We start from the raw sequence: 15,103 nt of genomic DNA, 5'->3' as shown, positions 1-15,103 counted from the left end.
CAAACAAAAGTGTCAAAATCGATCAAAAATTTACCAGGGTAGCTATCTCCGGCTCGGCGCATGACACGGAAAGAAAAGAAGTGGCGCAGAAAGAAAAGAACTGATGTCATCATGACGACCACAACGCCGACGACGCCCGAGGGTCGACCGACGACACATCCAACGACACGCAAGAGTACTGCTTGAAGAAAAATCTCCAGATCCAGTCTGACGCTTGGGGGAAATTCTAAGGTAAGGAATCTGTAACTAGAAGTCTTTATCAGATACAATCCTCAATCTGCAATTAGTAAAGAAATTCTTTGATTATGTTCCTGGAATGTTGCAGGTCTCTCCAAGCACCTTGCAGACGTGGGCTCTAGCTCTTGTTTAGCTTACTACAATATCATTTGTGTCCAAGAAACCGAATGTTGTGAGCCTAGATCGCTACCATGCTCTTGTAGCTTTTACCTAAAGAACATCAAAGAAGGATGCAGCAGAGCAAAAGGCGGACTATGTATTTTCATTGCAAAAACCCTCAACTGCACAATTTATTCTATCAACAGAGTGTGTGATGATATACAGACATTGCAGCGCAAATTGACCCAAACCCATACCACCATATCTCAGATTTGTTTGCTAAATATTTAACTTCACCAGTGGCGGCCGTCAGTTTTAGGAGGGAGGGGTGGCGGGTGGGAAGCACACACACACACACACACACACACACACACACACACGCGCACGCACATCCATTAACATTCACACACTCACTTACCTTCACCTTCGGAGGTCCCAGGAGGGTTGGGACTGCTGCCTTCCCTCACTGGCTGACCTTAGGTCAGCCAATGAGGGAAAGCAGCAGTCCCAACTTCGTCACAGAGTGGGATGGGGTCAGTGAGACTGCTGATCTCACCCCACTCTGTGACGAGGTGTCACTGATTGACACTCGCCCTAGGCGCTTCAGGGCTTAAACCTGAAGCGCCCAGGTCGAAGTCAATGGGTGACGCTTCCCTCGTCACCCGGGGGAGGGCCTCGAGGCACCTTTGCTGAGCCGAGGAGGTCACGTCCACAGGAGCTGTGACCTCTTCAGCCCAGCAAAGTTCAGCTCAGGCAGCCAGGAGTCTGCGCAAAACGCGCATGTCTGCTCCTGGCTGCCTGACCTGAACATGAAGAGCGTCTGTCAGGCTGACCTTTGTTCAGCCTGACAGCCACTCTTCATGAGGTGCAAAAGGTGGGGGGGCGTGGCCCCTCCGCCCTAAAGGACAGGCTGCGCCCGACCTTCACCCAGCTAATAAGCATTAGTTAAAATAAGTGGAGTCTGATTTTCTTTCTTAATACTGGTATTTCTGGGAAGAAAAATGACTGTACCATTTAATAGGTGATCATAAGTTAAACCTGACTCTTAACGGAAGAACCATCTTTTGTTTATTCAGACTGCAAATGGGATATTCCAGTAGTGCCTCCACCACTGCAATAGTTGTAACTCGAAGGCTATAATTTATTTACGTTCGAATGATCCCTGAATGGCTGGCTCTCTGAAGAGAAACTAATTAAATACACACCCTTTTCAAAACAAGGCAATTCAAGTCTTCATTATTTTATTTCCTTTGATGTAATCAAAAGACTTGAGTAACCATACTGCTCAACAGGTCTGTGCTGCCCATTAACCAACCAGAAAATAACCTTATTCGGCAATGGGTGAATCAGCTAACGAGCCTTTCTTGGTCCAGCGTATTGATAAATTCAACTAGGTTACCACAGTGAGCAGTACTAATCTAATTCAGACTTTGTAATTCAGGGGGCATTTCAATCCGACAGATGTGTCAAATAGGAACAAATCATAACATCAATACTTAATTTGGATGCAGTGCGAATCAAAAATGTATCTGCCCCTTTGCTTGTCATGGAACCCAGAAGTTTTGGTATAATCATAAGGTAAGAACCCAGAAGAGGATTTTAAACAGGGCCTTGAAACAAACGAAAAGTCTGCATTTTAATCTGCCATGCATCTTAGCCGTCAAAGGTCTAAAAGGTGATACAAACAGAATATCTGGGAGACAAAGAGGACTTTTACAGTGGATCAATTGGAAAAACATTATACAAATTAGTAGTTCAGTATTGTCTACAAAATGTTGCCAATTTACAAAAACCTTCAATACGCAATACTAAATTGACCTGAAAATTTGGTACGAGAACTAACCTGGACTGCACAGAGTCATTATCTGTTCACTAACCTGTAGGGTGGAACAGCCCTCATTCCACTGCCTGCATTGTTGCTCCCAGTTTATTCTAGTTTAATACGGGACAAAATTAAGTCCTCAAAATCTGACGGAGTGCCTGGCCCCAATGGCCTTCCTAACGCCTTTTCAAGCATAACAATTATTTCAGTGTTCCTTTTTAAAAAAAAAACATTTTTTATAACCACATTTTTATAGATTTTATTAAATCTGAAAACTGTGTATACACCTCGAGCTCCGACATTATTAATAACAGAAAGTGCATAGCAAGGTTCATATTTCACTACTGGTTCACCAATATTATGGCCCCCATTAAGACCGCCAGGTATAATGTGGTGGTATCATCGCCACATTATGAGATTGGTGGGTTGGCTGCAGCTCCACTCATACCGCTATGCATGAAAACCATGGCGGTAGGCCCTACCAGTGAATTCCTTCCCTTCCATCCCTCACACTCAACTGATGCCCCCACCCCCCTCCATCCAGACTCACCGCCCCACCCACCCTCCTCCAATCCACTCTCTCACCCCCATACAGGTACGCACCACATAACTGACCCCACCCCCCACAGCCACACACGCAGACAACACCTCCCCACCCCCACTACAGTCACAGCACCCCTCATACCACACCCCCCTCCCTGTATACATGCACACAGACACCCACACGTACCAGGCGTATACCCATTCATTTAGACATACACGCATTCATTCACAGACTGACATACACACATCCATTCACGCACTGACATACTCACATTCTAACACACAATCACACTGACAAGCAGACACGCACTCGCCTCACCATTCTTATACGCATTCACTCACACGCATACACCCACGCAAACACCCACAGTAGGATTCACACACACACACATTCATGCACACACTCAGACATGAGCAAGGGACTGACCCAAAGCTTACTCTGTGTACTGTATTGTTCATAAAGGGTCTTCGACAAAACACAGTTAAAGCGGACTGTAGGGAACACCTAAAGACAGCAACATGTCTAACTTTGCTAAGGTAACATAATAGAAGGTCAATGGTGATCTGTTCAATCTTTACTGCACAAGTACATATTGTTTTCTGTGAGCACTGGAAAATCAGTTTGATAATTTGTAATAGCAAGGAAAATACTGTTTGAAACAATTGCCTGAGTGCATACACCTTATGTCCCAGAGAATCCCATATTCTGTATTATCTTCTTCACAAAATCTACCATATCAGAAAAGTAGCCAACTACAGTTAATGCACTGGACCAGAGAATTATAGTACTATATTAAAATTACATGACCATCCTTGTTTCATTATAATAAAAATACAGATTTTCTCTTTAGTGACTGCACAACCATGTTAATGAGTCTGACAATACAATATGTTATTCTGTGCTACAGAAGAAAAAACAGATGCATACAATTAGAAAACGAACTACTGTGCTAGAACAACCACTCAGCTGCATTAGTATTCTCTTACAAATGCTTCCTGTGTAATCTATCTGCGGAGCTATACCAGTTCTTCAATTTCAACATTCAGAAAACATGTCTTTAATTAGAAAGCATCTTTTGAATGACAAGGAAAAAGCAAATAATCATAGGAAAATACTACTTGACTATTTCATGCCCATGGAGTTCTATTCGAAATCATCAGTTGAAAGAACACCAGAAATTTACCTGAGCCACCATTATTCAAACCAATTTCATTGGTGGCTGGAAAGATTAGAATACAATTTCTTACAGAGCCTGACACCAAACATACGTGAGAACCACATATCCCCCAACCACAATATTACCTTGACAGATCCAAATCATCCCTCTCCCAGTCTCCAAGCCCCAAGAGGAACCAAAAGGAATGGCTGGGACTTTGCAAGACCCTGACCTGGGCAGACACACTTGTAGGGAAGAATTATAATTCACATATTTCATGCAATTTAACAAATATCTCGATTGGAGGTGCAGCAACTTATACATTCAACACATTTATAACGGTCTAAATGCATGTAAAATGGTAAATATCCAATCTACAAGTGGGTGCTTCCCTGTTTTCAATACTTCTTAGTGTAGGCACTTGCTAACAAGACTATTTGTACATACACCTTCTCACCTGTCTCTTAATCATTGTCAGGTTTTCTTTGGCTTGCTTGACTAGCTTTTGCACTTCCAGGACATCTGAAACAGTTTTGTTTTCTCTGAAGGCATCTCTGATTCTTCGGATAGCATAAGTTCTAGGGAAAAACACAGAACAAAACAATATGTACAGTTAGATTTCAAGATTACTTTTCATCAATCTTTGCAATAAAACAGTTCTGTGAAGACATTTCTTAATATTAAATGTTTGTTATGAATTGATCACTAGTTAATAAAAATATCTTATAAGTTATGTATGTGAAACGTTTTTGAGCTGTGCAGTGACATTTGTACTCTTGAAGCCAAGATTCACAAAGAAGGACTGTCAGAAGTCAGTAGTCCATCATAATGTAATTTACAAGCTTAAAGTTTTACTTTGAGGCCCAAGTCCTTTAGCTCTCTCATTTTCAATGTGTGGGGTAAACTGTTCCCTTGGAGGCAGTGATGAAAGAGTAGCAATGAAACCAAAAATGTAGTACCAATCCTCTCCTCTAACAGCTAGATACACAGAAGTCACTATTTGAAAAGTCAAAGTAAATATCGGACGTTCAGAAGATGTCAAAGACTTATGGTAACATTGCTTGGAATCTACGCGTGTTGCAAAGTCTGCAGAGTACTCACATGCATGTCCATTTATGCACACAGAACTGCAAAGGCTTACATTATCACACACAGAAACCGACACTACATAGCATTTGCACTTTGTAACTTAGTTTGGTTTCCATAGAGCAAAAATATGTTTTGTCCTCCACAAACAGCTTTTTCTAGCCCCAATCATTTCTTCCACTTCCGACTGAAGTAAAATTAAAGTTGTTTTCAGGGTGGGAAAGTATCTTCTAAAAGTGTGTGAATATCAACAAACATGCACTTTTTTTGGGGTTCAATAATGTTTAAAGGTATGCCCACTGTCCAACACAAAGATCTTCTTAAGATTTGCCTATGTGGAAAGGCTTATACGAAAATGACAGTGTTTCAAATGCAAAGAAAACATATGGAATATAATAACTTTGTTATGTGCCAAAATAACTTAGTAGTACGTAAAACGTTGAATTCAATAAAAGGCAAGTTATAATTTGAGCCCGGATCTCCCTCCTGCTTAGGAATACCTTAGAGAACGTGGCAGCTGAAGATTCGCTCAATTGATAGAAGTTCTTCGTGACTGCATGCACTGCCGGCAGGCAGTAGTGCCTCCTGCTGTCAAGCCACAGATGAGGACAAGCAGCGATTTATTGGCACTCCCAACTATGCATGACAATGGCAACAAGAGTTGTGCCATGTGGATACTTTCGAGAGGCACAATTGAGGAAGCATGTCCCAAACCTATATTGTAAGTGGATTAATGATAGCGTGAAATATCCTTATTTGATACAACTTCCAGTAGGGCTATCTTCGGTTTTAAATTAATTTTGTACACCACTGTATAATCATGTCACACTTTGATACAGATGGGACTAAAATTCCAGCTTTACTTTTCATACTTAGGTCCAGTTCACTAACCTTGCCAACTTCAAAGAAAAAATGTGATGGACTCTATCCTCTTTATCATCAGTTCTGGAATATGTCTTCAAAGGCAGTTCATAGCGGTCACAGTACGAAGTTGCCTCCTCACTCATTCCACTCTTCTCGTAAGAAGGCTCCTGCAGGCAACAATGAACTGGTATGGCTTGCTTTCTCTGTTTATTTCTCTTATACAGCTAGTGTCTTCTCTCACAAGAGGGTTCGTGGAGAGACATAGGTAACATCTAACCCGGTCTTCTCACACTCCCCGCTGAGACGTCTGAAAGTTAAACTGGGTCTGGCTGAAACTTGGTAAACTCTTGAATCATTTTATTGCATCCTACAGGAAATGAATGAAGTTATTCCTTGTCTCAAGGTTGATAGTATTGGTGGTGGTGGGGGGAGAGGGGCAGGCAGGGTTGGACTGAGTGGAAGGGGGAGGCTGGAAGAAAAGAAGGCCAAAAAATGTCTGAAATGGCCACTTCAGTACCCAAATACAGCACCCTAAAAAAACACCAAAGATTTTAAGGAAATTACTGAAAAATCAACTACCAGTATAGACGACACAGTTACTTTCATGAATGGAAATCGAGTTTAGAAGAAAGCCAGACTGTAGAAACCTAAAGGGGAGATCCAGAGTGTGGATCAGTGGCCCCAGGAGTGGAGGCTAAGATTCTAGAGAATGAGATATCCAGTGACAGAGAGAATGAAAGTCCTTTGCAATTCCCATCACTGCTCAAGTGAAATCTAAAAGACAACACTACAATGTGTCAACGAAAATATGTTTGCTTAGATTGGAGGCCTCCCTCTGATAGGTGACTAAAGAATGGAGTAGGTTATTACAGTAAGACTAATGTTATAACCAATGTAGAAGCACTTAGAGATGGTTCAGAATCTGTAAAACGGAAACAGAAGGAGATCCAGTTTAAAGAGGTTCTTCAATATTAGTTGAAGTATATATACTCTTGGCTTGTGACCTAGTAGATGGACTTGCTCACTTTTCATAGAGGCCTGGGGGGTGGAAAGGCTCGGTCAGACTCTTTTAAAATGTGGTCCTTTGTGATGACTGTTTCAGACACTGTATCCCCTGACTCCCTTTCTCTTATGCCAATTTTGCCACTTTGTACTCAAAAGTAAAAAAAAAAAAAAAAACAACAAAAAAAGCAGGCTAACATAAGGTAACTGTTTTAATATTTTGTCTTTTCTTTTTTCGGAATATGTGTTAAGTTTTGTCTCACTGTATCTCAGTACAATAGATGATATCCAAATAGTTTGAAATCTTTAACATATATTTAAAAACACAAGATATAAATAGACCACATGGACTCACATGCCAATAATGCTGTACAACAAAACAGGACCCAAGTCTCATGCACCCAATGGGACATGGATTGGGATCTTGCAGATAAATGAATAGAAATATATGCCACAGCTGAGCAAATCTAAAAGGCTGTGTACTTGAGATTTAATACTAACTGCTAATATCTACATTTATATAAGGTCAAATGAGCTATATCTCTAAACTCCACTGACCACCGTAAGTAGTGATTGACTGAAGAAACAGAGCTTATATCCTCAAAAGTTGGGAGGATGAGGATTCAAAAGATGGAGCGTAAAGAGATATTTGCAGGTTGTGTTCAACCTTTAACCCATGAAGTAAGCAAATGATCTTGTAGAGAGTGGCTATGCCAGTTCATGGCTGCATGAGATTTTTGTAGGCTGGGCTGTGTTCTGCATCTGGGTTAAAGGCCTTGAAAATCTGCAGTGTGGTATAATCCTTTGTTCAGAAGCAGGTGCCTCATAACCATCATCATCCTGGGAAGATGTAGAAAATGTCAGCCTCAAAAAAGGAAGACCGGCATCAGTAATCGTCATTTGTTATACACTCACATAAAATTGTGCTCCCCAAATGGAGAAATGTATACTCGCTGGAGTTGGTATTAAGTATTACCAAAGGTGTATATTCACTCCTACTGGTAAACAGGATATGATATGGACAAATATGTAATGCAAGAAATTTCAGTTTGCAACATGAGATAGACTTTACTTTGGTTTAGCAATTGAAGGGTCTATTGACCTGGACAGTAACAGTGTTAAACACCATGAAGCATGTTCAGCCACAAGCATGTTTGCACTTTTTACCATTAAGGACTGTGGTAGGTTGATTCGTAAACATAGCTGACGGGTTCTAGAGGTTGGGCTAATAGTGGCACAGGAAATATTTTATGCAGTTGCTCACCCTATGGCAGCATGGGTTGCATATTCTCGCTAAATATCAGCGCTGCCCCTTCCTGATGATTTGAAATCATGCATCTCCTTTACTTCGGCTAACCACTAATTTGATGTTGTAGATTACTTCAACCTCATGGCTAAAGCACTCAAACTGCCATGACTAGGGTTAGAATAGTAAGTCTACTGTGCCTACACAATGGCAGACTGTAGTAAATGCCACACTTTTTGTAGCAGCCATAGTTGAAGTAATGGCCCTTAAGGATCAGTCTTGGTATTGGTGAACCTATGTAAAGAGCAGAGATACACAATATATGGTCTTTACGCTCTATCTCTGTATCAAATTACAATACACAGTCTCTCTCTTTCTATTTGTGGGGTGCAGATACCTTGTTGGGAATACCCTTTGTCAGAGAAGAAAGATGAGGGTCTCTGATGTTTGCATCAATAAATATCCTGTGGAATCAGATTGACTGACTGAAAATCATAGACTTCTTTTTGTGTGTAGCGAATAAATCACTGATTTGAAAAAACATACAGCAGTCTATAAGTTTTTTGTAAATGGAAGTTCCCATGTGTTTATCCTCTTTCCTGAATAGTTGTGCCAAGTCAGTCAATTGCAGTAGTGGTTTTATGGAGTTGTGGTTAAAATCTACATGGAATGCTCGTAAAGCCAAGGGTGCAAGTACAGTTGACAAATACATACTTTCAGTAACAAAGGTAGGCCAGCGGGTTCTTTTTGTAATTGGATTAGTAACTCGTTCAGGTCATAAAAAGAGGCTGCCAATTGAGAAGCCATTGTGGTTTCCATAGCATCCCTCAAAACACCTGCAAAAAGTCTAACATTTAAAATTATGTTGCTGAGTGTGAGCATTAATTCAACGAGTTTTGTGATTAAAGGATATGTAAAGCTAGGGATTTTCTGTGTGAACGTTTGGCAGCAACATCAACAATGTAGGGGTGTTGAAGTTCAACACACTGGCCTAGCTTTTTCATATTGTAGAGGGAATCTATTGTGTCTTGGATGACGTTTCTCATAGTTCTAACCAGTTGTGTCAAAAGCTAGTTTATTTGGGTCTTAACTTCAAAAATTATTTTCTGACCACGAAATGAGGTTTGTATTTCTTGCACCAACCACAACCATGGCCATGCCCCAGCATGTTCATTTTACAAATGATTCATCTGCCCAACATAGCGAGCACGAACCATAATTTGCACAAATGCAGATAGAGAATTAGGCTATTTAAAAAATTCTATATTTTTGATCGTCAGGTACAAATCTTACCATTACCCAGTAAACAGGGCGACAATCTTGCATCAACACAAGGGATGGTCAGAATGTGAGCAAATGTTCAGAGGTCGGAGAAGAGCAATGTCTTCAATAATCTGTAGTTTCACCTAGGGCAGTGGTTCCCAACCTTTTGGTTTCTGTGGACCCCCACTTTAACATTAATGGAATCCAGGGACCCCCACGGAATCATCATGGGAATCCAGGGACCCCCGCCTGAGTCATTACTGGAAGCTGGGGACCTAATTTGTTAATATTTGTTAATATTTTTTAATTTTCTAGGCTGTCGCGGACCCCCTGAGAAAGCTTCGCGGACCCCCAGGGGTCCCCGGACCACAGGTTGGGAACCACTGACCTAGGGAATATCCACCACATATCTTTGAGATAAACACCTTTAAGCACTTAAAAGGGAGGGGCCCTTAAAAGGGGAGTAACAGTTGCTCTACGGGCAGAATATGGCTATGGGTTTAGATCAAACTACGAGGAGTATTTACGCAACAAGGAAAGCAAATCCATAGTTGGATACAGTTGAATGTCAGTTTAATGAAATAATCCTAGTTACATAAAAGTAGCCAACAGTACATGTCCAGACTAACAAGTTTGCAAGAAGGGAAGTACACTTTCCAACTGTCCAACTGTGCTGGAGGTAAACTTTGCACCTACAAAACGAGCACGATTATCGGTATAACAAAGTTCATGCACAATCTTTTACATCAATTACTCTCTGTTACACTTTCCCATATTGTCAGTCAGGACAGTTCTCCAGGGGCTCCACAACTCGAGGGCACTTAGGCAAACTTTGTAACAATTAGTGCTACAAATGGAAAAACCGGAGACTACTGCAAGCTTACTAAAATGCCAAGGGTCTCTTTAGGAGAGGTTTCAGGGGATAGCGAGTTGAACAGTCAAGGCTTATTCTTAGAGGTTTTGTAGGCAGAACAGGGGGCTCCAACGGGTCGAATGGCAGCTACCTATAGCTTGCCAGTACCCTGGAAATAGCTCCCTGAAGTGCAGCCAAGCACAATTATTAATTTAGAGGGTCTACTATAGCAAAATTGAAGAAGGTCACTTTGCAAGTAAAGGACAAGTCTTTCTTAGAGCGTGTTAACCCAAAATGGAAAGAACACATTTGACAGAAACCATGTATTTTGTGAAACTAACCTGCTGATGTTTGAAAGTAAAAATGATTGAAAATCTATAACATATTTAGGATGCTATTTGAATGATATGCCATACAGAATTTTGGAGATTTATAACCTGTATTATTTTCATTAATGCCAGTGGGCACTTACTGCTGTGCCCATTATTTCATTAGGCATGTAGAAGCATTTAATTATTGCGTAAGATTTTCCTGACATTGCTATTTAGAAATTCAGTTTTAATGCCATAAAGTAGTTGCTGTTTTAGTACAATACTGAATTTTAAACGTCATCCAGCGATTAAAATGTATCAAGAATATAGTCTACCATAATATCATGAAGATTAGTATAAAAAGACAAGTATAGTTTTATTTACGTTCTTAGCTCCACACCTATTTATCTTGAAGATATGTGTATCTTCAAAGTATGACAATGTGGAGTTTAGAATGTTAAATCTATACTTACCTATATATGTACCTTCAAGATATTGTATTAATCAGTATTCTGGATATGAAATTTTGGGATCAATCAATATTGTGACAAATCTGGGTGGCTACTACCAGTAATCTTGCAATGTTAGGTCAGTATTGTGATAGTCTTTGATGCGGCCAATACAGCAACAATTGTCAAAGGGAGTAGCTTGGAACCATTTTCATCAATCAGAAGTAGCTCTAGTTACAGAAGAGGTTGGAGGCCCCTGGGGTAAAACATCTGGTTCAGGAACCACATATATCACTCACAATAAATAGCTTGCCCAAGCTGCGTTTTTCTTTTTATAAAACGGGATAAGGATTTTATGATAACAACTAAACATGCAATCCTTTTAGGGAGAGCTACACCATTGAGGTAATTCGGGAAGACACATTAAATAGAACTCTACCATCTCATCTGGTAGCAGCTTACAGTCAACAACAGTCTTAAGGTGCTGATTAACAGGTACAGCTTGGTAGAGGTGCTGAAGGTTCACAGGTGTGAAAGGTTACTTAACAGGGTGCCTCTCGCAGCGTTACATATTGGCTTTTTTCAGAGTCGGGCTCACGTTAGTAATAGGCCATCTCACGGGGTGCCTGTCATTGGGTCACACATCAATCTTAAGATGGAGAGTGCAGCAGCTCGCAGATGTGATAGGCCACTTTGAGGGGCACCACTTGCAGGGATACAAAGGAGCCTCTAGTCAGCAGTACTTCAACTAGTTATCACCTGCATGGTCACTGCTGGTTGGACTGAGCCATTGACCACTGTCAACAGTTTCAGTCACACTGAGCACCTTATAGCAGCACGGATAAACAGGATTTGAAGCTCTAGCAGTGCAAGACGAGTTCTAGTGTTGTGAATGACTTTCACCTCTCAGCGACACTGCTGGATTAGGGGCACCAACCCTTTTAATCATAGGTGACAGAGTCACTCCTATGTCATTTAGAAGTTCGGCCCCAACCTCCCCGCTCTCTAGCAGTACCTCACCCAAGCCCTAAATAGTAAAGGTGATTTTTGGCAGCCTCGCGCATGGACTCTGGAGACTTCTCAGGGAGATCGTGGTGTACAACTCTTACCCCTTTTCTCTAGTTAGAAATAAGTCTCTTACACCTACACAGAGGCAATGAAGAAGATGCAGGACAAGTTTCAATATATTTATTGAAAAGACTGCAATCTATGAGAAGATGCATGTGCTGCAATGATTTGACAATGACAAACAACAGAAGCAGAATGAAAGTGGTAAATATGAAAACCGCCAACATATTGCAATAATAGGAAATATGCAATTCATAGTAATAAGGCCTAATCCCTACAATAATGCGAGAGCTGGGCATGATAACCCTGCCAGTACATTGTCCATAAGAGACGCCCCCAACCCTGTTACCTTGGGATGAGATCGGCCCCTTAGCCTTGTGTCTCTACAATTCCTGATCCAGAGACTGAGTTTCGCTGCAAAGTGGTGTTGAGTCTAGGTGGTGTATCCTGGTGGGACCCCCTCTAACGACCTTGGTCTTCTGAGGTGTTTTTATAAGGCACAAGTTATGGTTTGTGCAGGAATCCTGAAGCGAGTATGTACCTAAACATCAGACTGCGTGCGCAAATGTGTGTCTGCAATTACATAACTAATACCCATGTTCGCATTCTGTTCTTGTCAACATAAAACAAAAAGAGTATAATGACATTACTCACGTACATAACTGATAATTACGCTTTCTCAGAATGACACTGATTAGGAAAATGAACATTTTTTTCTAAAATGCACGCATCTGCAAGTAGCGCTAAAAGAAAATAAATAATTAAATAGAATAAAACAAAGCATGGTAAATGGGTCAAAAGGGCAACATGTCCCCAAGCTAAAAGCTAAGCTATATCCTGTGCCCAGACAGGAAACCAAAATGGACCCACAGAACTAGGCACACACAGAAATGTACTTCTTTCTCAGCAAAGCTCAGTACTATTGATGTTCTCTACAGGCCTATGGATTTTGTAGTCTTACTAAAAGGAAAGGCATCCATGAATTCGGTCTCCAGTCTACCCCTTTCTCTACAGGATTGTGAAATGCAAGTCAAAATAATGGATACTGGATAAGTGAAAGAGGTGTGCTTATAGCCAATCTTAGGGAGAGTTAGCATCTCCAATTGTTTAGTCAAATTCAAATGTTACTCCAAACTTCTGAGGGGAACCAATCCTTGCTGAATGCATTTCTTTTAGGTAGCAGCATCTACAAGGAAACTATTTCATGATGAAACCACCATCTTGCCATTTGTATATTCCAAGTAGAGAGATTACACAAAGCACAGCATATGGGATGGCATGTTAGCTCAGCCTTTTCTTTGAGGAGCGTGCCATTTAGCCAGGCCACCAAGCCAAAGTCTTTGTCTTAGTTTTGCTCGCCCCCACACCTTGACCAGCTGGATCTTGTATGACATTTAAGCCAGCATACAAAATATCAGTCCTGGGAAAGCATATTGAAAATCACACAGTACATTTGACTTTGCACTATGTTTAAAAGAGACGAGGGAATCCAAAGAAACTGTGCAGGAGAAATACACTGAAAAAGAGAAGACTCTAACTTATGTCAATCACTAACCTTATGAAGCACCCTACAACGCTGGGGGCTTCACACAAACACACTGGGGCATCTAGCCATGGAGAAAGTAATCACCCATGCTTGAAAAACATAGTACCATTTTGGATGATCTTTAAAAGACAAAGTCTAGCACTCTGACAGTGAGCAACAAAACAATCACTGAAAGCACTAGTTAGAAGACTTAAGACAAGGGTCTCTAGCATTAGAAAATATGCAGGATCTGTCAGAATTATTAAACGAGGAACAAGTTATCATATGGACACTTTGCTAGGTATTTTCAACCATCCTCTGTCCATACTTAGACCCTTCTTAAAAATTAACATTAAGGAAACAGCCAAGTCCTACACCTTCAACACAAGATATATGGCTATATAGAAGATCAGCTTGTAAGAATTCTGGGGAGTGAAGGTACCCAGCTTTCAACTATATAGGACTAGTTCAATATTTAATTCAATGCTAAGTTAACAACAATGAGGACTATTTGGAAGTTGCTAATGGAGACATGTTACTTGGTTCTTTGCAGAGTCACTATGCCAGAGACCTCTTTCGGAAAACTGTGGTTTCCCAAACCTTTGACCTATAAGAACAATAAGAAATAATCGATTATTCTGATAGCCTTTATTCTGCCTGCTGAATGGCAATGTAACACTAAAGTTGTTTAGGTAAGTGTTCGTACAATGCAGATTCTTGATAGATTCCTACAGAAGGTTTATGATATCTGGAGTACTTTTAACCTCGATAATGCACAGCATAACATTATAAATATTTTCTCATTCAGTTACCATAAACTATATGTATGAACTACCCCCTAGAGAAGGAATGTATTTTGCTTATATATGTAGTGAGTTTTTTGTACGATGGGAGTCTGCTACAAGAGCGGTGCATAGACATCAATGCATGGGAATTCAAATTTAACACTCACAGCAGTATACCACAATCACAATTGTTCATGAGTTCATGAGAATTTATGGAGTTAAAGAGACATTGGCTTAGAAAGTGAACTGAAATACTATTGGGACCAGTCAGAGAATTCAAAGACAGTGAAAAATGCAAGAGCAGGGTCAGGCGGCAGTTGTAAGCTACTAGGATTTGAAGAGCTGCCAAGCCTTTCTTGCAAAGGCACAACAGAAGCCAAATTACGAACAGGTGACTGCTCTGTTGGGACAAAGCAACTGTACAGCAGATCCATTGGCCGAAGTCTTCAAAGTGGAAAAACATGAGGTCTCAAAAAATAAAAGCAAAACACTAAATTCCAGCCATTGCCCCATCTGCCGTGACAAAGACTGAAACAAAGCAGCATAAAAAACAAGAAACCGGGTGGTGTGTCTCTTCCTCTGTAAGTATGATCCGGAAAACTGCAGTGACCATTGGGAAAGTCCAGAACTTTCACTGAGTGCACCTTCTTGGAGTGGGTACTTGCATAGAAAACCCAGCCTACCTTCTAGTATTTAGATCAAGTTGAAGAGTGGCCGATAAGAGTGAAAGAACAGAATACTTTCAGTATCATCGTGTGGTTGTGTAAAAACATTATTCCAAAGCATTTTCATG

The 15,103-nt window shown here is 40.7% G+C and overlaps 1 protein-coding gene across 1 annotated transcript in view; it reads right to left on the bottom strand.

The window, feature by feature from the left end:
* The window catches only part of LYRM4 (LYR motif containing 4), a 450,340-nt gene that overhangs the window by 280,447 nt on the left and 154,790 nt on the right, over positions 1-15,103 (bottom strand). The window contains exon 2 of the mRNA XM_069217463.1: positions 4,316-4,436. Within this exon, the coding sequence (XP_069073564.1) occupies positions 4,316-4,436 (121 nt within the window). The remainder of the gene's footprint in view (positions 1-4,315; positions 4,437-15,103) is intronic.

The sequence above is a fragment of the Pleurodeles waltl genome, chromosome 2_1, assembly GCF_031143425.1.
Source record: "Pleurodeles waltl isolate 20211129_DDA chromosome 2_1, aPleWal1.hap1.20221129, whole genome shotgun sequence".
Taxonomy (NCBI): domain Eukaryota; kingdom Metazoa; phylum Chordata; class Amphibia; order Caudata; family Salamandridae; genus Pleurodeles; species Pleurodeles waltl.
This window is presented reverse-complemented; position numbering and strand designations above follow the sequence as displayed.